At 37.4% G+C, this 23,618-nt stretch overlaps 1 protein-coding gene across 2 annotated transcripts in view; it reads left to right on the top strand.

Annotated features, from left to right (window-relative positions):
• Positions 1–23,618, top strand: part of DIAPH3 (diaphanous related formin 3) — a 512,673-nt gene that overhangs the window by 74,446 nt on the left and 414,609 nt on the right. For both annotated transcript variants that reach the window (XM_046028127.1, XM_046028128.1), the window contains one exon: positions 5,062–5,166. In XM_046028127.1, the coding sequence (XP_045884083.1) occupies positions 5,062–5,166 (105 nt within the window). The remainder of the gene's footprint in view (positions 1–5,061; positions 5,167–23,618) is intronic.

The following is a 23,618-nucleotide window of genomic DNA, read 5'->3' as shown; positions in this document are numbered from 1 at the left end:
CTTCTATAACTTGAATGCATTTATTAAAACTGAGACATTAATGTTGGTACAGTACTAAATTACATTATTGAGGTTTTGCCCGCTTTTCTACTTGCATTTTTTTCTGTTCTAGGATCCAATCCAGGATCATGCCTTGAGTTCAGATTACCATGTATCCTTGGTCTCCTCCAATCAATGACATTTCCTTATCTTCCATGACCTTTATACTTGAGAAGAATCCTTATTTTGTAGAGTGCTCCTCCATTTGGGTTTCTTTTCTGCAGCATTTTTTCTGTTTCTAAAATCTATCCTTAGTTGTAGTCAGACTCGCATAGTAAAATAGCACAGTGGTTCAATTAAGGTATAGTTTTTAATTAGAAAGTAATTAACTAAAGGAAAATTAGTTTTTGATGTTGCAACTCCCAGTTTCCCCAGGCAAAACCGTGTCTCAACATGTATATGAAGGTAACACTATGAGTTACTTTATAATGTATGTTAAGATATTTATAGAACATTAACAACAATACTCTTCAGACAGTTTGTTTTTTTTTTAAAGATTTTATTCATTTATTTGGCAGAGAGAGATCACAAGTAGGCAGAGAGGCAGGCAGAAAGAGAGAGAGAGGGAGAGAGAGGGAAGCAGGCTCCCTGCTGAGCAGAGAGCCCGATGCGGGACTCGATCCCAGTACCCTGAGATCATGACCTGAGCCGAAGGCAGCAGCTTAACCCACTGAGCCACCCAGGTGCCCCTCTTCAGACAGTTTTGATTTGATAACTGCTAAGATATTTCTGAGGTCTAGTCACCTAAATAGCCAACTGATAACTAGAAGTGGGAAAATTTTATCTTCTATCCACTAAATATTAGCCTCATTCAAATTACTCATCTGGTCTTTTGCAATTACGTGTTCTCTGTATTTCCTGTTCAGTATTTGATTTATAATATTTAATGAATTACATACAAATGTCTCAGTACATTGATATATTGAAGTAAACCACACTTCAGGAATCTCTTAATTTAAATCTGTACCTGCACTATCTTTTTGTCCCAACGCAGTGTAGTAGATGTCCCAACCTATGTTTGAATGGAAGAATTGGTTCATACCGTGGTTTGTATTGCTTCTTGAGGCCATGTATGTGAGTTTCTGTATTATTTGGTTCTGTTTAAAAAATAAGCCTTATTATACAGTAAGTTGTTTTCAAAAGGTGTTGTGGATGCTGTTGTGCCCCTACAAGACACCCTTTACCACGCTGGTGCATGCAAACCCCAGTTGATTCATATTGGTTCCTAGTGGCTCACAGCTGCCCTCTCCAGAGATCTGGCCTTCGGGAACTATGACCCTGTAGCTAACTGACTGATGTGGAGGTGTACAACTGCCCTCTCGCTCTAGGCAGTACTAATAGCAGTGCAATTCGGGCTGAAACAAGACTAGCTGAGGCAACATTTTCACATGTGTCTTTCCCCAGCTCTGTCTTGCTTTTTTTTTTATTCACTATCATGAAGGCATCCCCTCCATTAGTCCTCTGCACCAGAATCCCTGTCTCATACTCTACCTCTAGGGAATCTGACCTAAGGTAGTAGAGATGCTATGTGATCATTTTGAACAGGTGTAAACTGAGTAACATAAAAATTGATGACTTGCTTTCAAGGGACCTATTAGAATTTCCTGGAAGATGCACTAGACTGGGAATCGGGGCTCCGGGTCTCGAGTTTCAAATAACCAGCTATCCCTGAAAAGTCGTCTGATTTCTGTGAGTCTGGATTTTCTATTCTGTAATTCATGGAGTGTAGACGATGTGATACTCAAATTCTCACACTGAAGATTTCCCCCTAAGACAGGGGGTTATTACATGAAGATGCTAGGCTCCTCCTGAACCCCACTTTCCCACTCCAGTTTCTGGGATAACCTTCAGAAATGCTCAGCTTAGCTCCTCTGGAATTAAACACAAAAACACTGAAGTGGTTCAGAGCAAGTTCCCCCAAAATGTGTCACTTTGACATGTGCACTATTTGAGCTGAAGGCATTTGAGACCCTATGGGCTCAAGAGAGATTTTTTCCCCTCTCTGAACCACCTAGAAGAATCTAAATTGGGAGTCTTTCCCAGAGAGGAGTTATGAGAGAGAAGTTTTATCTGAGTGACCTGTGTAGGAGGACAACTGTCTGATTACCAAACTTTTCTTACCGCCTGTGAATTGCCCTCCTTCCCTTGAAGCCCAGGGCTCCTATTCCATTCCTTACCTCAGTATGGCATATAAGCCTCATTTTACCTTTCTGTCTTGAAATCTTTCATGTATGTGATTTTCTCCCATTAATCTGGCTCATGACAACTTAATTCTTAAATTAACTAGAAAAACCTATAAAGAGTGGAAGGAAATTTTGTTTTTCCACTAAAACATAGATGTGCATTTGTTTTGGAAAAAGCCTCTACTACATTTCCCAAAGACTTTGTAGCCCCTGACCCCCAAAATCCAGTGTCCATGCCCAATAGGACTCTCTTCTTTCAGACTTTTTCATTGTAGGGCTAAATTTTGTACTTTTTATGCACAAAAACATATTTCCTTTTCAGTGCTCCTGTATTTCCTTTTGTAAATGGCAGAATTTCTTTTTCCAGTGCCATTTTTTTCTGATTCAAATAGAGAGTTACCTGCCGAATAAGAAGGGTCCGTGGTACTGTGTAGCTGATTGCAGACTTAGTGTCCTTTCTTGTTTCCTTTTTGCTTTTAAACTGGTACTGTCATGAAGCGAGTGCTGTATTTAGACAAGAGAGGTGGGGTATGGCAGAAGAAACGGGTTGGGAAAACTCTGGGTTTCTTCCTTAATTCCAAATATACCACTTTTGTATATGAGCTGCTTTCATCTTGAATATACCTTTCCAAAAAGAAAGCATTAGACTTTGTAGTTTTTCTCATATTCTGTATTTACTACATATTTTAATTTGCTGGTAAAGAGGCTGAGTCATGTTTGCCTGTTGGACAGAAAATAAAAAATACAGTGAATAATTAAATACAGAGGTTCTCAGTACTCTCACGTCCTTTGCCTTTATAGAGCAACTACTCCCATTACTTCCCTGTAACTTCCCCATTACTTTCTTCCAGTGAAAGTCTTTATAGGTAGTAGAAGCTATCTACAATCATAATTTTAAAAATCCATTTAATGTCTTACTGTACTGCATAATACAACCACATACATTTCAATGTAAGCAATTGGCCATGACTGGTCAGGAAGGTACAGTAAAGTCATTCTTGAATCTTTGCTTCACATGAGTATAATAGCTATTGTGCATGTCAACATAGCTTTGCTGTTCCGGTGATTCAAATACAACAACCAGTGTCTTCCTGGGATACCCAAATTATAAAAATTGAGCACAATTGATGGCAAAGCTTATTTAAAACAAAAACAGAAAGCCGGTAGAGTAGTTGGATTCTTAGAAAAATCAATGTCTATTAAAACCACATACTACAAAGTATTAATCAGTAACAATTTACACATTAATTCCATTTTATATTTAATTTTATTGAATTAGTCAAGGCTTAGGAAGTTTTTGTGTTTTGTTTTGTTTTTTCTTTTCTTTTTTTTTTTTCGGTTTGTGCATCTGTCTGTGGGACACAGAATAGTTTCTTATCATGCAGGATTAGCCCAGGTATTGAAGAATGTCTAGAACACCTTAATAAATGCTGATAGCATCATCTCAGTCATTGACAACCAAAATATTTCAAGATATTTTTAAAATCCAGTATTTTTAAAATACTTTACACCAGGGACTCTCAATTAAGACCTATTGAGAGTCCCTGGCATAAAGTAAAAAAGAAAAAAAAAGGGAGAACAAAACAAACCATTATTCACATAATAAGGTATTTCCAACCTGAATGGGCAGGAGTGACATTACTAATTACTCCCTTTTATTAGGATCAAATGGAACAACTTCTAAAATCTTAAATATTTATATCAAAGTGAAATGAAGGAAATTTTGACTTTTAAGTGCTTGAAGGGATTAGTAGCCAAAAACTGAGTCAGCTCAAGGCATAAATGACAGTGTCTGATGAGTTGTAGCACTTTAATAAAACATTTATAAAAGTTTAACCTGCTGGACTCCACGGGTGATCCAAAGTTCTGATTTTTATACACACCTGTTTCTGAGTAGATATAGGGTTGGTATACATTCAGGTGTGTTATATTGCATATCACAAATGACCGAGGGCTAGTACCTGGAGGAAATTCATTTGAGCTGCCCTTTTAATTCAGTCATTTTTGTCTCCCTGTAGGCTCCTTTTTCTTTGCCAGAGCAGCCTCTAAATAAGACAGCTTATAATAATTCCCACATTTAAGTGGGCATTCTTTTTTAAAAGTTAAAATGAGACCTGTAGCACGATCTAGGTTACTTAAATCTTTATTTTGATGGGTGCTGTTGAGAAATGTTAGATTTTTGGGTGGTACCTCATATTATGAGTACAACTCTTAGTTGATTTAGAACACAGAATAGACTAAGTAGTTAATGGATATTTTTGGTACGGGTAGACAAGAGACCACTATAGAAGGCTTTGCCTTTTGCCAGGATCTGTACCAGGTATTTGATCATATGAGCTTGTAGCTACACAATCTGGAAAGTGGTTAGCTTATTTACCTTTTAATTTTTGATACATGGAGCAGCTCTTTCAGAAATAGTGCAAGATAGCTTCAGGTACAGCTATTTAAAAAAAAACACAAAACTATAGTTGGGTGTGTTGTGTTTGTGTGTATGTGTGTGTGTGTGTGTATTTAAATTGTGACTCTGGATGACCTTATGAAAGGTAGAAATCTAATCTAAATGTCTAATTATCTGTAGTGATGAGAATGTAATTTTACTAGCTTGCTGTGAATTTTAAAAAGATTTTCTGGTAAGTGTTTTACCTGTTAAAATGATCTAGAACATGTTTTTGTCTGTATTTCCTCCTCTTTCTTTTCTCCAGGCAGAACTATGTGTAAATCATTCCCAAACAATTAATGCTGCTTTAGTCACAAATTATTGATTTTTCCGTTCCTAGGGTATGTAGAATTGCTACTCTACTTAGATTCTAAAATGAGGCTTTTTAATTGTGTTTTCCAGGAAGATATGAATTTAAATGAAGATAAGAAGGCACCATTGCGGGAAAAGGACTTCAGCATCAAAAAAGAAATGGTGATGCAGTACATTAATACTGCTTCCAAGACAGTAAGTAAAACTGTCAAGTTGAAAAATACTGCTGAACCGTATTATAGTGTGGAAAACAACACATTTGTCTAACGAAGTGCTTGAATCTTTGAGCAACTGGAATCACAGGCTTTTGAATGTATAAAGGCCACAAGTAGGATGTTTATTTAATTTAAAAATATTTCTCGTACCTTCTAAGACTGCTTTTGCTTTTTGCCCCTGACATTGATGAGGAACATGGACTGGGTTGGTTTCCTCCAAGACTTCTTTCCTTGCTAAGGAAAGTGGATTAAGATGGCTATTGATCTCTGATGTCACTTATAAATTGGGATAATATTTGTATTATAGAAAAGTAGGGCCGATTTTACTCTAACTACGTAAATCAGTTCACATAATAGTGGCTGAGAGGCATATCTTTAATGTGAGGTTCCCTATGAAAAAAATTATCTCGTAACAAATTATAAACATAGACGTTGAAAAGAGCATTAAGCCTCCACGTGGCTGCCAGTTTTCCAAGGAAACATGAAATATGTGGGTGGGAGTAATGAGTAAATGTCTAAGAAACCATGACTGGCATGCAGAATCAATTACATTTATTTCATGGGACAGCAAATGAGCTTGACCAGTCATATAGAAATTGAATTGATGGATGGGATGAAGTTTACAAAACGGGAGCTAATGAAGAAGCAATCAGAAAGACAGTAGTAAATGATTTTGGCTGAATTTAAAATAGAATTGGTTGGAGAAGAATAACTTAATACGCTGCAGTTTTCACTGGATACTTTAACTAAAGGCCAAGTTGCGAAAATATAAGTTACTTATACGTAAGCTCTATTTATCTACTAGACCAGTCAGTGACTTGGAGGATTTTCTTTTAGAAGGCAGACTCAAGTGATGTTTAATTTTTAAGCATGCCTCATGTTCTGCAGTTTGATGTTGAGTCGTAGAAATCAGAGTACTGTACTTTTTCTGGCTCCTTATGTAGATGGGTGTTGTTTCCTGCTATTGTGACAAAAATTGCTCTTGCCCCTTAATGGTCCCTGGATATCACAAATGAACGTTAGGGACTTAAGAGAGCACTTGTGTTGTGGATTGACTTATCATCCCTTTGATACTGGTCACCTTATTTTACCTGATTCTCAACATCCTCCTCCACAAAGATGGGACTTATAGCTGTATCATAGGCTTGTTGTTAGAATTTAGTTTATGGGGATCCTGACTCACTCAGTCTGTTAAGCATCTGCCTTTAGCTCAAGTCATGATCCTGGGTCCTGGGATCTAGTCCCACAGGCTCCCCGCTCAGTGGGAAGCCTGCTTCTCCCGCTCCCCACCCATCTCCCCCCACGCCCACCCTCTTCCTGGCTCATGCTCTCTTTTTGTCAAGTAAATAAAATACTAAAAAAAAAAAAGTTTATTTCATGAGTGGAATATAACAGGTTTTATACTTGTGGGTGCTTCTTGTGGTAGCCGTGGTGGTTGTTAGCAATTGTTTCTCATTTTTTCTGTGTGATTGGTTCTTGCTGATGAAATCATTACACCGTAATTATTGATGGACATTGACTTATATTTTTGAAAATACAAATTGACAATTAGTGAGTCTGCATCACATTTATTAAGTGTCTGTATATCAGGCAGTGTTCCAGGCATTGGAGTTGGAGTACCAAGATGGTCAATCATTGTGACTTATGGAGCAACACAAGACACGTAACAAAAACACACAAACATACGTGATAAATGAAATGCGATGTGGAAAAAAAACATATGGGATGGGGAGATGGTGTTATTTTCCTTTTTTATTGAAGTGTAGTTAACATGCAGTGTTGCATTAGTTTCAGATGTACAAGAGGTTTCACTAATTCTCAACATTACTCAGTGTTCTTCTCTGGTAAGGGTACTCTTAATCCCCTTTATCTATTTTTACCTGTCTCTCCACCCCTCCCTGTCACATGGAGTGATCAGGGATGACTCCCCTATTAGACAATTTTAAATCCAAAGAACATAAATTTACTTAATAAAATTTTAAGAGATACTATATTAGTTAGAACTGGTTTAGAAAACATTGGTATAATAATGCATTTTAATTCTTGAATTTTTAGAACAAACTGCTTTGAACTTCATTAGAGTGGATCTATTTCAGTTTGCATACATTGATTGTAAACTTTAATCCTCTAATCGTTTTGGACTGAGGTTGGAATTTATTTACTAGAATTAGATAATTAGATTATCAGGATTGAAATAGATTAGTTATCTAAAGTATGATTAAAGCATTCACTCATTTAATTAATGTGTGGAGGATCATGGCTTTTCCTAGGAGGATGCTGAATAATTTGGCGGTTGGTTAACATTGTAGAAAGTTCAAGCTGACCAGTCATCTATTTTTGCTCTGGAAGTAGAAACACATTAACTCTTAGATACAGACTTTGTCATACCAGTGTATTGAGGTTAATGAGGACAAAAAATCTTCTCTGAGGGAAAACCGTCAAAATTTATAGATGAGTTGTTCTAGAGAGCATGGGGGTGTTTATGTCAGATAAACTTGTTATAAATTTAGCCTTAGACTTTGCTTTGAGATTGTTTTGTGGAGAAGCATTAATATTTTTGAAAATAGCACTGATGCCTGCAGTTGATAATCTGAAAATTCTTTAGATATATTAATACTCAAACCAGCCCTAAAGTAGCTAAGCTGGATTTTTGGAATGGGGGAAAAATAACAAATCCTCAATCAAGCTAGGTTGTTTCTAAGACCTTAAGTTTGTTTCAGTAGCCCAAAGGTAATGCTGATTTTTTTCAGTTAGAAAAGATTATTAACTTTTTTTTTTTTTTTAAAGCAAACAGCCTATTTTTGCTGTTTGCAAAATGCCAAAGTCACATTTTTCCAATTTCCTACAGCATGTGTATGTGAGCCAGGTTTGGCCGGTACTGTCTGCTGGGGGCTTCTGAGAAAGGTTTCCCTCCCTCACAAAGAGATCCAGGGCAGAAAACCACTTTTTCCCCTGTTATTTGACATGGTTGTGAGAGGGTGTGGGATAGTTGGCACATGTCTTCTTAGAGTTGCTGTTGTGGCCTTATACAGTCCTGCCTCCAGATTTTTCTGTCACGTGAGGTGATGCCCGTTCTTATTTAAACTACTTTAGGTGGGTATTTTGCTATGCTGTTTTGCACGTCTGACTGGACCGTTCCTATAGCCTTTTGCCTATGCAGGATCTCCATCTCTAATTCATTCTGGAAATTACTCCCCTCATCAAGTAGACTCTGCATACATGAGAGCAGGTAGTACAGGGCCAAGTGGCCATTCCTTGGTCGATGACTTGCCTCAGATGTTCAGTAGCAAGTTTATTAAAGAAAATTTGTTTCAGAAAGAATGAATACAGTCTTGACTTTTGTTTGATTACTAGGGGGCTGGTAAGTATTCTGCAGTAAGGGGTAAGGACCTTGAAATGAGGCTCCAACATGATAGTCCAAATGGAAGAGACTCCATAATTTCCAAAAAAAAAAAAAAAAAAGTAAGAAGAAAATTCTGAAACCAACACTGAGGAGCTCTTAAGCCACAAATTGTGTAAAAATTTCCCCTATTTTCTTTCTTTTTTAAAGATTTTATTTATTTATTTGATACAGAGAGAGATCACAAGTAGGCAGAGAGGCAGACAGAGAGAGAGAGGAGGAAGCAGGCTCCCCGCAAAGCAGAGAGCCCGATGCGGGGCTCGATCCCAGGACCCCGGGACCATGACCTGAGCCGAAGGCAGAGGCTTTAACCCACTGAGCCACCCAGGCACCCCTCCCCTATTTTCTAAAGGGAACTGTAATTTAATAAACATCTACCTTGTAAATGTACTGAGTCATGCTTACCCTGGCTTTGAGTGTTGTTCTCGTGGGCTAGTTATTTTCCCCCTTCAAATTCTGAAAGCACCTCTGCAGATAACGTTAAATGATGGTTTTGTTGTCAGGAATCCTGTACCTTGAGGGGAGAAACCAGGCTTTGGAGATAAATCCTAACAGACGAGCTGCCCTCACCAAGTTTTTCTTTTCTTGGTGTTGGTATATCCTCCCTGTGTCTGTGATACCTGTGTTGATGTTGGTGTTTATATTCCTGCTGGTGCTTGAGTTGTATTCAGGGTGAACTGGCTCTGGATAGGTGATGTCTGAGTAATGTGAAAGTCACAGGAAGCCATGGGTTACTTTAAAAACCACTGGAAGAAGGTGTTAAAAAGGATACCTTACAAAGGGGAGAATTTAGAGCAATAAGATACTTCCCTTCCCCACCCCTCCATCACAAAGGAATCCTAAAAATAAAAAAAAAAATTCATTCTACTTCTTTCATCTGTTGAGAGGAAAGAATCTTTTTTGTGCCATTTCAGTTGGCTGCTTTTTCAGGGTAATCTGTGGCAATACAAACTGGAGAAGTCCTGAGAAGTCAACATCTATAGCTTTGGAAGTGAAAGCAAATCCCTGGTAGAAGAAAGCAGCTCAGAGGATGTGAGAGGGAGGGAGGGAGGGGGTGGAATGTAACACCTTTGCCTCCAGGAACTAAGTAGTGGGCTTGAGTGTTTGCTTATCAGTGCTTTTGGAGTTGACTCCCTCCCCCACCCCCCCATATATTTATTTAATTTATTTATTTGACAGAGAGTGAGCATGAAGGAGGGAGCTGCAGGCAGAGGGAGAGGGAGAAGCAGGCTCCCCAAAGAGCAGGAAGCCCCATGTGGGGCTTGATCCCAGGACCCTGGGATCATGACCTGAGTGGAAGGCAGATGCTTAACTGACTGAGCCACCCAGGTGCCCCTCCCCAATTTATTTTTAAACATAAGATGATGAGACAGCCCTGACAGTTTACCTCTATACAGATGACAACCAAACTGCTACCTGTCAGCATGTGGTCTTATCTTCTGGGTTGTACCATTAGGTGTGGATAAAAGGCTCAAATAATTTCTCTTCCAAATACATACTTCTACTTCCTTCTGAACGCATTAGCTTGGAATAAAAAATTCCTCTAAGCTCCCTGCTCCTGGACCTCCCTCCCTCCATCTGTACCATAGGAAGCTGTATTACACCTGCAAATAAAGAGCCGATTTTTAGGGGGGCTGATGACTGGTAGGGCCTAATTTCATATTTCTCAGCTTCTTCATTAGAACATCTGTCCTTCATTTCCCATTTATATTTAGTTTTTTCCTTTTTGGTCTATCAACCGTCTCTCCCCGCCTCTCCCCCAAAGAAGCGGAATTAATCTTTCTGTTCCTGGAAGTCTGCTAGCTTCTTTGGACTTTGTTTTCAGCTTTTCTCTTTCCTAGTCATTCGTGACCGCAGACAACTGACTGCAAGGCTCCTCTGAGGCGTGTATTGGAGAAGTTTGCTTCGTGTTGAGCTCTCCTCCTTCAGCCTTTAAGTATTTCTGTAGTTCTGGGTTAGACTTCTTTAGTAAGAAATAAACACCAAATATTAGAACATAACTTTAAAAGGCACATAGAAAGGGTAACAAGTTTTTTAAACAATGTGATAAAATGTGCCTACATGAAGTTCATAAATGTAGGATTGTAGGTTCTTGTATGTATGTGTACCTGTGTGTATATATAGTATATTTTGAAAGGTGTCACCAGGTACCTCTTGTCCTAGCCCAGTAGGGCATGATGTTCAAGTATGAATGATGTGGTTTTGTCCAATGTCGTCTATCTAGGCATGTCCTGATCAGGAAGGAATTGTTTTGGGAAAATACTAGTGATGTTCAAATTTGTTTGTTTCCCTAGGTAGAAAACCTAGAATTCATCTCTTTTAGACCTGCTTTGTTAATATTGTATTATATTGGTGGGGGCATTTTCATACTTTTCAGAGTCTTTTTTTTTGGAGGGAGTTCATTTTCATGTCAATTTTGGAAAACATTGTCAGACACAGATAAATCAAGTTTTGTTTTCTCTCATTTTTCATCATTGTTATTACTTAAAAGGGTTATATTTCAAGCACTGGGAACTTAGATGAACCAGACAGTTCTACACATTTTTGCTAGTTAAAGTTAATGTGGATTATTTTTTGGCTTCCATTTCAGGTTAGGAACTTGCTCCAAGTCCACTTGTAACAAAAGCTTGGTTAAAAATTTGTGGCTGGTACTTGGTATGAGACGCTTACCTATTTATCAGCAGTGTCCTTGCTTACGTTATTTTGTCTGTTTGTCTCCAGGTCTTTCTTGCTGACTAGGAGGAAATATCAGAGCCCCAGGGCAATGAACCAATTTCTTGTTAGGAGTATTTCTTAATAATCTAACTGGCACTTTAATTTCCATTTCTGCCTAATAGGACAGGTTTTATTTATGTACAATTAAAATGATCTCCCAACAGTTCAAATCCATCCAACTTCATTAGGAGTTGTTTCTGGGCTGCACCAGGGGCGAATAATGTGCTCCTGCTATTACTGCCCTGTGTTCTTGCTTAGGCAGGAGATGATAATGAAGAACCCAGTCATCTTTTCTTCATCTTTTTTTTTTCCTTACAAGAAATTATATTAGGTTCAAATTAGAATTGTGTATTTTTGGTCTTTTAAAAATCTTAAGGGTTATGCTATGGTGAGTGCTGTGAAGTGTGTAAACCTTGCGATTCACAGACGTACCCCTGGGGATAAAAATACATTATATGTTTATAAAAAAAATAAAAAATAAAAAATTAAAAACAAACAAACAAACAAAAAAAAATCTTAAGGGTGCCTGGGTGGTTTGGTTAATTCAGTGTCTGTCTTCGGCTCAGGTCATGATCTCAGGGTCCTGAGATCTAGCTCCTCATAGGGCTCCCTGATCAGCGGGGAGCCTGCTTTTCCCTCTGTTCTCTCCCCCACCCCTCCACCCTGCTGGCACACACACACTCTCACTCTCTCTCAAATATGACCTTTTCTTAAGGCAATTTTTAAAAAGACTCACCCGATATAGAAATAATGTTATTTACTGGTAAAACCTAGAATTTTAGAACCTGATGTGGTCCCCAATGCTTATACCAGTTGTGGCATTGGAGATCATCTGTGGTGGTTTTTATTTTTTTCACCGAATTGTTTCTTGGTTGGAGATAATTTGCTCTGTTCTTGCGTTTTAGATTTTGCAAATGTAATTAAACTTATGACTGATTACAGCAAAAGTAGTAAAAACTTGGAAAGTGCCAGAAAAAAGAGGCATGTGATTTGAGGGAGATGAAAGTGATGAGCAATAGCCCTATGGAATGAACCGTTTGAAAGAAGAAAGAGTTCTGAAGGAATATGTGAAAATGAAAAAAATGTTATGTATCTATGGTTGCCTTTCAGTGAGTGAAGGGGACAGGTAATTCATGAAATGAGAGGGGAATGAGAGTGGATAGGAACGTTGGTTCTTAACCTTGATATCCATTAGAATCTTCTGGAGAACTTAAAAAAAAAAAATCTCTGTGCCTGAGCCCTACCATTTAGCAAGTTAATTCCTGCAGGTAGGATCCAGGCACCTGGAGTTTTTGAAGCTCTCTTGGTGATTATACACTAGAATCACCAAGGATGAAAAACTCTCCTGGGCTGTACAAGATGAGCCTCATCGCTAGAGGTCTATGTAGTGTAACATTAATTCAATGAAAGATTAGGAGTTGATAGAATTTAAAGGCAAAGCATAGAGCATATTTACAAATAAAGCCACTTAAGGTTTAAGGCTAGTTTCCTGGACATCAGATCAGTATGGCATACTGTAGCTACAAAGAAATCCTAATGTTTGGCCTCTTAACCTTCCCCTCTTCTGAATCTGTCTACTATGATAGATGGAAGGACCTGGTCTGTTTTGGGAGATGTCCGATGGAGTATTAGTAAGGAGGAAGAGAGTATGCCTGGTGTAAAAGCTTCAATGGACTGATTGATATTCCTAGTTGGTGGCTGTAATCTTAAAACCCTTCTTAATTTAGTTTGGGCTTAAGAGACAGCCTTTCAGTTCTTAATTATTCCTAAATAGAATACATTCTATACATACTTAAATCCTTCATATGTTAATCATCTTGATGTACAAAAGCATTAATTCTTAATTTCATGTTTCCCTGACTTAATACCATTTCCTAAATGGTGCAGTATCATGGTTCCCCTCCACTTTGAAGAAAATAGGGTTGGTATATCTTCTTACCTTCAATGTAATACAGAACTATTTGAAATCCTTTCAATATCAGAAAGCCTTCCAGGGATAGACCAGGTAAACTGGGAACTCTATCCTTGGGATTCATCAAAATCTGAAAAAATAGTCCAAGAGTAAATTTAGATGTTATCATTGTTAAGCTAATTTTTTGGGTGGTGGTGGGGAGAGTAGGGTGGATTTTTCCCTCGTTGAGAAGGCTGTTCTGTCACTCTCTGTGACTTAAGTCATTTTCTGGCATGATTTTTGTAAAGAATGGCTTCATTATACTCATTTAGTAGACATTTTTATAGTTTATTTATTGTAGGTCTAGAATATATCTTAGCATACCTTTACATTTTGAGCATGAGTGAAGGCCTAGGAAAGGACATCCCCATGTTCTGCAGTTAGAACTAGAAACCAGACCTTTAAAAAACAAAAAAACAAATTTTTTATTCTAAATTAAAACAGTTCTAGAAAACACTAAAAACAAATATGTAGCTTGGTGAATTATCATAAGGGAAACACCAAGCAGGTTAATAAATGGAACCTTGCCATCTACCCTAGAAAGCCCTTCAGCTACCCTGTTCATTTCAAATCCCCCCATCCCTGCTTTTTTTGAACTATTCCTAATCACTACCTTGACTTTTATAGGAGTCACTTCCTTGAGTTTCTTTGTAGTTTTATTACCCAAAAGTACATCACCAGACACCATAATTTATTCATGATTTTTAAAAAATTTGGAATGTCTTTAAAGTGCTCCCCCCCCATATTCAGGAGTCCCATCTATTTATTTTTATCTAGGACAGTCTGGCTTTTGCTGATTGCATAATCCTGTTTCTTATGTTTCATTTCCTGCAAAATGGCAGCTAGATCAAGAAGCTTGATCAGACTCAGATTTGATCCCTTTGGCAAGACCATAGGAAGTATTATGTTTTATTGTCAGGAGGTTCTTCATGTCTGGTTTATAATTAAAATTCTATAATTTCATTTCCATTTATTAGTTGGAATACTTGTTCAGTCTTAGGTTTATTTTAATTCCAGTATAGTTAATATGTAGTGTTACATTAATTTCAGGTGTAAAATACAGTGATTCAGCACTTCTGTACACACCTGGTGCCCATTACAGGTGCCCTCCTTAATCTTTATCACCTATTTCACCCATCCCCCACCAATCTCTCCTCTGGTAACCATCAGTTTTGTGCTCTCTAGTTAAGAGTCTGTTTCTTGGTTTGTCCCTTTTTTTTCTTTACTCACTTGTTTTGTTTTTTAAATTCTACGTATGAACGAAATTATGTGGTATTTGTCTTTTTCTGACTTGTTTCACTTAGTATTATACTCTCTAACTCCATCCATGTTGTTGCAAATGGCAAGATGTAATTCTTTTCTATGGTTGATTAATGTTGCATCATATATATAATATATATAACACACATATATATTATATATATATTTACCAGCTCTTCTTTATCCATTCATCTATCAGTGGACACTTGGGCTGCTTCCATAATTTGGTTGTCGTAAATAATGCTGCTGTAAATGTAGGGGTGTGTGTATCCCTCTGAATTGGTGTTTGTATATTTTTGGGATAATTACTCAGTAGTGCAGTTACTGGATGGTAGGGTGGTTCATTCCATTTCTAACTTTTTGAGGAACATTCATACTGTTTCCACAGTGGCTGCACCAGTTTGCATTCCCACCAACAGTGAATGTAGGTTCCTGTTTCTCTACATCCTTGCCAACATTTGTTTCTTGTGTTGTTGATTTTAGTCATTCTGATGACAGGTGTGAGGTGATATCCCATTATAGTTTTGATCCGTATTTCCCTGATGATGAGTGATATTGAGCATCTTCTCATGTGTCTGTTGGCCATCTGTATATCTTCTTTGGAGAAATGTCTATTCATGTCTCCTGCCCATTTTTTATTGGGATTATTTGTTTTAGGTGTGTTGTATAAGTTCTCTTTTGGATACTAACCCTTTATAGGTTAGATAGGGTTTGCCTTTTAGTTTTGATGATTATTTCCTTTGCTGTGCAGAAGCTTTGTATTTTGATGTAGTCCCACTAGTTTATTTTTGCTTTTTGTTTGCTTTGTTCCAGGAGACGGATCTAGAAAAAAAGTTTCTGTGTCTGATGGCAGAGAAATTACTGTCTGTCCTCTGTTCTAGGATTTTTATAGTTCCAGGTTTCACATTTAGGTCCTCAATCCATTTTATTTTATTTTTAAAGATTTTATTTATTTATTTGACAGAGGCACAGCGAGAGAGAAAACCCAAGCAAGGGCAGTGGGAGAGGAGAAGCAGGCTTCCTGCTGAGCAGGGAGCCTGATGCAGGGCTCAATTCCAGGACCCTCGGATCATGACCTGAGTGGAAGACAGATGCTTAACGACTTAGTCACACAGGCACCCCCCCTTAATCCATTTTGAATTTATCTTTGGATATGGTATAAGCCAGTTTCCCAACACCGTTTGCTGAAGAGACTGTCTTCTTCTCACTGCATATTCTTACTTGGAATACACTTAAAAAGAGACATTTCCTCTCAAATACTGACTACTTCATGATATAGGAAATTTGGAATAAATACTTGATTCTTTTCCATTGCCAGTTTTCACTATAGTGGACTGGTTTCCCAACAACCTCTGAAGGTAACCAGTTATTTTTAATATTAAGATATGATCATTATGATAATTTATGCATTACAATTACTATTCTTAGTGATGCTCAAATTGCCCCGTCTTTGACTAGTTGGCTCCTAGTCATTTTGTTATGACCCTAGGAATTTCGGATTGTTCATTCTTGCCTGGTGAGTATGTTGATTCTTCCACACTATGTCTGGGATCCATCTTTTCCTTTAGTGGGAAATGGTATTTCTCTTTTTTTTTTTTTTAAAGAGTTTTATTTATTTATTTGACAGAGAGAGATCACAAGTAGATAGAGAGGCAGGCAGAGAGAGAGAGAGAGAGAGGGAAGCAGGCTCCCTGCTGAGCAGAGAGCCGGATGCGGGACTTGATCCCAGGACCCTGAGATCATGACCTGAGCCAAAGGTAGCGGCTTAACCCGCTGAGCCACCCAGGCGCCCCAGGGAAATGGTATTTCAAGAACAGTCTGGGCATAAGGATGCTTATTGCTGCTGATGGATTAATCACTGTTTCTGGGCCTCTTCAGCAGAGAGATAGCAAAGGAAAAACATGGCGTGGATATGTTCAAAGAAGTGTTCTTTGACATATGCAGTCTCCACCTGCTGCTTTTGTTGGACTCTGTCTACATTGAACATAGAGCTGTTACATTTTCTAGTTCTTTCTAGTCCTCCTGTAGCTTTCCCGTCTATGAGTAACTGAATTTAGCACCCCCCTCCCTTATTTCTGAGTAGCTATATTTCAAGTCTCCCCACCAGTCCTTAAGTCCTTATGTCCCTAGACGTTGTCTGAAGTTTGCTCTGCAGTGGATTCCTCTGCAGGGCTCCTGGGAAGCGCATTTCCTGATAATCGCATATGGATAACCGTATACGCCTTCTATCATTTAGTCAGTTTTATTGGATATAAAATCTTCGGCTCATGTGGTTTTGTTTTTGTTTTTGTTTTCGGATCTTAAATATATTCTTTTCTTCTGGCATAAAACATGACAAAAGTTCTGCTGGTAACTAATTATTATCCCTTATGGGTAACTGGCTCTTTTTATCTAGTTGTTTGAGTTGGGATTATCTGATAAACAGATAAGCTTTTATTATGTATTTCTTAAATCTTTAAAAAATTTTTTTCTTAATTTTCATTAAAGTGTTCTGCTTACCTGCAGTGGGCTCTTCTTCAGAGATCTTATTATCTCTATGTAAGATTTTTGTGTATCCCAATTTGCGCTTTGTCCCAAATCTTTATCTTCTGTATTTTGTTGTTGTTCTTCTTCTTTCTAGTTTAGTTTTTACTTCTGAAGTGATTTTCTTAGTTATTCCCCAACCCCCCGCTCCGAATTTTCTCCCTCATTTCTGAGGATTTTGAAATTTGTTTTCATTTTTTTCTACTATGTCTTGTATGCTGTCTCAACGTCTCTTTGCACAGTTTGAAATTGTAAGTTACTTTGCCATGTTTTATGGCTTTGTTTTTGTGGCAACTGTTCATCTTCTGCAGGGATATTCTGCTCAACTTCGATTTCTCTGTCAGCACTTTCTCTCATCGTGCTGTACTCTCCTGCAAGGGACCCCAGGCAGCTCAGTGCCGGGAGTTCACGGACACAACCCCCCTCAGTCTCCTTCGTTGTTTTTTGCCACTTGAGCTCATCCACAATTGGAAAAGGCCAAACTCCACCTAGTTTGAGCTGCTGTCCTCAAATTAGCCTACTGAGGCTTCTAATGAGGACCTCTGGGCTATTTTGGGCTTCTGGTGCTTTTATGTTCATCTGGCATCTTCTTGCCTCCTCTGTTTCTTCCCACACAGACGTTGATATTGTGTACATTTTGTGGTCATTAGTGGTTTGTCTCCTCCTGCTTGTATTTTGAGGATCACAGAGATAAGTTGTTGCTCGCATTGTTAGGTCTGTGGTTTTGCCCTTTAGTTGTTTTTTTCTGTAGGAATCCAGTGAGTTTCAAAAACTGTACTGCTGCTGCCATCTGCCCAAAGCCTCTAGTTTTCTTACTGTGAGTTTCATATTCTTGATGTGATGCCAATGTATGTCTTTGGTTAAGAAACAATTCTGGATTTTCAGGATTTCTTCTTCTTGCCTGCCCCACCCTCCTTGACTCAGGATGGACTATCATGATCTATTAAGGAATGACATTTCTCGATGTAACCTTAACTGATAGCTCTGGCTTTTGCTGTTTTTTTCCACCCGTAAACTTTCATCAAACCTCGTAATGGTCCATGGCCTACAAGTAGATTTAAATAAAACACTAGTTTTAGTTTTAATTTCTATATTATGTTTATGCAGTGCTATCATCTTCTCAGATGATTTTGATAAGTTGTGCAGAATGGTTCCTTTTTTATATCCCAGTGATAGTTGGAAAATTCAGACTGCCCTTCTGTGCTTTACCCCACCCCTGGAAAAATAGGTCTCATCTGCTTGTGTGTGTCTATAAATTAGTGAGTGTGTTAAATCTATCACAGCATGAAATCACTTCAAGCACTGTGAAAGACCATCTTAAAGAATTTAAATTGATTGCAGATGTTGGTGCAATTAAGCAGGCCTGATGAGCTCAGAATCCTGTTTCTCAGATTTGAATATGAATGCATTTTTAAAAATTACAGCGATGTACTCCATGTAAATGGAGTTCATAGGCACCGGAGAGTTTATTTCACCTTGGATTTTAAATATGGTTCGATGATGTGAAAAGCACTGTGTGACCCCTTTTGCAGATACCTGTGTTACTTCGAAAATGTATTACTAATGAAAATGTATCACTCCTCTTAACTATATAGTTCCATGCCATCCTTAACCAACCAGAAGTGACTTTGAATGATTATTTTCTTTGTTATTTCATTTGTCTACCAATTTGTTGATATACTCTCTGTGTCTGTAATTCATTTAAAAATTATTCTATAGACAGAGAAGTAGAATAAATCCTCCCCATTTTTAAGGGGGGGAGAAAAGGTATAACAAGCCAAGGGAATTGGCTTAGAGCATGAAAGCCTGGGATGTTTCTTCCCCTTGAGGTCAGACTTTGTGACTACTAGAACTCTACCTTTCTGTAGTTGCTCTGGCTTTAAACTCCTGAAACATAAAAGAAATCTTCTATCTTAAAATATAGCCTACTGGGTTGCAAATTAGAAAGTGAATTCTGAAACAAGACTAACAAGATTAAGTAGAGTGTACGGTGTGTTCATTTTCAATTTATTTCAAATTGATCCGTGCACATTAAGTAATTAAACTCATCAATTTTGGTAACACATTGTAAAATATTATGGACATTAGGACTTTATTATATATACAGTAGTAAAATAGATTACAAAAATGGTAACTGTATTTAGATACTGCTTTTAAATACTAAGAAAATTGCTGAAATATTATTTGAAGTATAGTAATATTAATGACTGGAAATAGGAACAAAGACTACGTTTTATCTTTTCTGGAAGGTATGAATTATTAAATTTGTGTTCTATAGTGTTTTATAAAAGCTTATTTTACTCATCATGGCAGACTATGTCTTTTTGAGTTCAGAATCCCGCTTTGTTACTTTTAGCTCTATGATCTGAGAATTCATTATCCCTAAGACATGACTTACTAAATAATAAAATTTTAGGGACATTTGTGTTGGAACATATGGGAAGTAGGGCAGTGATTACACACGTTCAAGTCATCAAAGTTTGAAGTGTCAAATGGCACTGGGCAGCTGTATGCTACCGCTGAAGCATTCTTACATTGGCTTCATAATGGAATAAAGTTGAATAAATTACTAAAACCAGGCATCATAAAAATTATTTTTGTTCCTACTTAAAAAATGAACGTATATATTCTAATGTCAATCTTTGTATATAGGACCACGTCCTTTTCTCTGAGTAGGAGTGGCTTCTACTTTGGTTTTTCCTGCATAAGGCATGCCCATGAAGCATTGTCTGTGACCCACTGTGTGTTTTAATTTGACCAAGAATGTATACTTACTATTTTTTTCCCTAAATTCAGTTAGCTAACATATAGTACATCATTAATAAAACAGTCTAAATTCAAACATAGATTTGTCTGATTTTTTATAGTATGATCTTGTCAGTTATCTTGTTCCTACTTAATTTGAAAACAAGTTTTTTTTTTTTTTTTTTTAAAGCACTCATCCTAATCTTATCTTTCCCAGGCATTAAAGTAATTTATCACAGAAACAATTTATCTTTCAGTCTCCTATGTGATTATATTAATTCGAACAGATATCACAGCTCATTAGCAATTTGGGGTACAAAAAAATCAACTCTGGGTAGTCACAGAATTCATAGGAGTAAGTTTCTGTAGTTACTATGTGGGGCTACAGCATGTGTTGGGCACCTGTCACTGTAAGTTACAGAATAATAGCTTGATACAGGACATCCATATCCAGTACCTTAAGGAAGTGGACTTTCTTCTTCCCTTTCTCTCTCCAGTGGAGTCATAAAAATATAATTTTCCATAATTTTATTTTTCTCTTAATTTTTCTACCCCCTGTTAGAAATAATGGTTTCCACTCAGTTGTACTCAAAAATAGGAACATATTGGCTCGCACATCTCAGAAGCTGTTGGCTTCAGATGGGCCTAGATCTAGGTTCTCAAATGACCTCAGGACTTAGTCTTTCTACTTCTGTTAGCTCTGTTTGCCTATGTCTTGGCTTCATTCATGCAGGTTTTTTCCCCCATGATACATCTAGACAGATAGCAGAAGTTGCTGGCTTAATTCCTATATTTTAGGTTAACAGTCTTTATAAAAATTCTTGATCACTTACCCCATCAACTTAAAAAAAAAAAGTTGATTATATATGCCAATAAATACTGGCTTACTAGAAGCATGTCTACTGTAATAGTACTTCATATTTGTTCTGTTCATTTTATGTATCAACTAATGTATTAATATGTTATCTCATGTGTGACATGAATTGAAAATATTAAGATGGAAATGATTTCATTTGAGAATATTGCCTCCTTCACAAATGTTTGGTTTTTCTTTTGTTAAGAACACATTTTAGCTATGCTAGATTGATGATATAAGCTGATAAATATGCCCTTAATCTTCTCAAATGTTTTTACACAATCTACAAAATTATTTAGTGACTTGCTGTTTTTAAGAACTATAAGATTTTCTGGGCTTGGTACCCGTTTTAAGATAAAAGAAAAGTTAAATTTTTAATCTGTTTTCTTCTAAATATTATACTCCCACCCACCCTAGATTTAAATGTGTTAATTTTTAATTACCCATCCTATTTTTTCTAACTGAATCAATCCTTTCCATTCAGTAATGTTCTGGGAGCATGCACCCACCTGCAGTACCCATTGCAGTTCTCTGAAGTTTATGTTGACTTCCTTCTTACCCACAGCAACCTTTTCTTATTGTTGCCTCTACCGGTTTCTTTGTGGTACCACGAACCAGGTCTCATCCTCTGTTTAGCCACATTGGAAGACTTGCTTGAACTGGCTCTCATGCTGTCCGCTTTGCCACCTTTTATGTGTGCTGGGTTAGTGCTTCAGGACTAAGCTATGACGTGCCCTGACTCTGCCTTTATATGTTATACTTGGAGAAAAATGTCATTAAGGTCCTGTGTCACCTGGACAAGACCGATCCCTTTAGGACAATCTTATCTTTGTGAATTTGTGATTGCCCATGTGTGATCGAACTTGAAGGCTCACAAACTTGGTCAATCAACATTGTAAGACTTAGCATACATTTTGCGAACAGGTATACATTCTAAGCTAATAGAGACTGTATAAGAATGCAAATGCCATTTTAATGACTTAGAAATAGCATTAGGGAGGAAATTGTTTTCTCATCTCTTTGTAGGCTAGTCTATATAAGAAGCCAAATGATAGTTATTTACTTGGTTTGTTGGATGATGTGCTGTGAAGATAATGGGGTGTGTACCCCTGGCACTATGTGCTTTTCCTACCTTAACTGTCCTCCTGCTTCATATACTCATCCACTGAATTAATCTGATAGACCAGAAGCTCCATGAAGACAGGGAATTAGCAATGCAGCGCAAAGAAGGTATCTGTGTTAGTGTGCCTGGTACTCCCTTTCCTGGAAAGTCTCAGTGGAACTCTGCTGAATTCTGGACATGTCACCAGGTAGCCAAGCAGACTCCTTCCTCCTACGTTAGAGTACCCTGAAATGGCTAAGGTCATATTTTTTATGGTTAAAAAAATGCATTTTATCTTGAGGTCATACTTGATCCTGGTGCACATGTATAACCTCTTGAGACATTTTAACAGGCTTGTATTTGATAAATTTGGTTTTTCTGAATTTCATTATCTGAATTTAATTGTAACTTAAGTTTTGTGGGTGTCTCAGAGTTGGCAAAATGCATCTCCCCTGAGGTTCATTTCTATTAGAATGTGAGCAGAACTTATGTTTTCATTTTATTTTTCTCAATACATATTTAAGTTTCGTAGCTCATGATTTTTATATATTTCCCCCTATAATTTTGAGAGTTTTCTTAAGACCTAGAGTGTTTCAATGACTAAAGTGATTAGAAATTCTAAGATCAACTTGTTTAGTAATCAAGTAACATTGCAAGTGTCATTCATTTATTCATATGTTCAAATTTAAAATTGTTAAAATCAAAGATACAACTTAAGATAAAATAGCACTTAATGTGATGGTCTATGACCAATGTGGAAGAATTTCTGTTTATGGCTTTGTTTTCTGGTGAAAAAAGATAGATGATTTCTAAGTACTTTTTACATTAAAAGTTCTGGAGAAGGAATACTTTTCTTGTAAGTTATGATCAGAATTCAAATGCCATCTTAAAGCATAATAAATAAAAAAATGAATAAATGAATTGAATGACTTTAAGTAATTACTTTTGTATAATGCTTATTTAAAATTAATAACAAAATCTAAGTTAAGAATGTGACTAATGGGAATGCACTAAGGAAACGTAATTTAAAACAGTAATTTTAAGTTTTTTCTTATTTCAAAAAGGATGCATTGCTATAGAAAACTTAGAAAATGCAAGACATAAAGAAGGAAAAAAAATCCTACCAATCCAAGGAACCAGCTGAAGTATTAAGGTGATTTTGATTTCAAAACAGCCTAAAAAGGTATTAAGAGAGTAAAACTAAAGTTTCTACAGCAGAAATGTTAACTGTGGCTTTTTCTGTTGTGTCAGTTTTGTGGAAGTCTAGAAACTAAAGATAGCAGGTGTCAGACTGTTGTGGTCATGGGAAGAGATTGTGAGAGTAATCCTGCTACTGTTAACTTGTCACTCAGTTCTAGGCTATATGAGACTAGGTTCACAAATGCTTTAAAAAAATGGAAGATCTATCAAGAGAGGCTTTCTTTGGAGAGAGTGGTGTCAGGGTGCTAAGGCATTATCTCTAACTCTTTGTGAGGGAATAAAGCCATGTGGGTGGCCCTTTGAGACAACTTCTCAGAGGTTGACTGTATCCCTTTCAGTATGGGGACACGATGATTGGAAAATGACTCTATTTGCAAATGGTGGACTCTAACGACAAGAGGCTGTGTGAGCTGCTCTGGTGGCAAAGCAAGAATAACAAAGTAGACCTGCTTTTGGAACAAGTTAGACTTGTACCAAAACATCAACTGGATATGGACCTCTCAAAAGGTAGTCGGGATTGAGAGATCTTAAGGGCTTCATCTAAGGGGACGACCTGCAATGACCCCAACAGAGTCTATGTAGAGTAGACTTAGAAAACCCAGCAAATGACTCCTGAGTAACCCACATATGCAAATGCTTCTTCCTGGGATGCTTATCAGCCACAACTGGAGGACAATGGC

Source organism: Meles meles, chromosome 14 (genome assembly GCF_922984935.1).
Source record: "Meles meles chromosome 14, mMelMel3.1 paternal haplotype, whole genome shotgun sequence".
NCBI classification, from domain to species: Eukaryota; Metazoa; Chordata; class Mammalia; order Carnivora; family Mustelidae; genus Meles; species Meles meles.
Note: the sequence above shows the minus strand (reverse complement) of the source record. Positions and strands in the feature narration are given on the sequence as shown.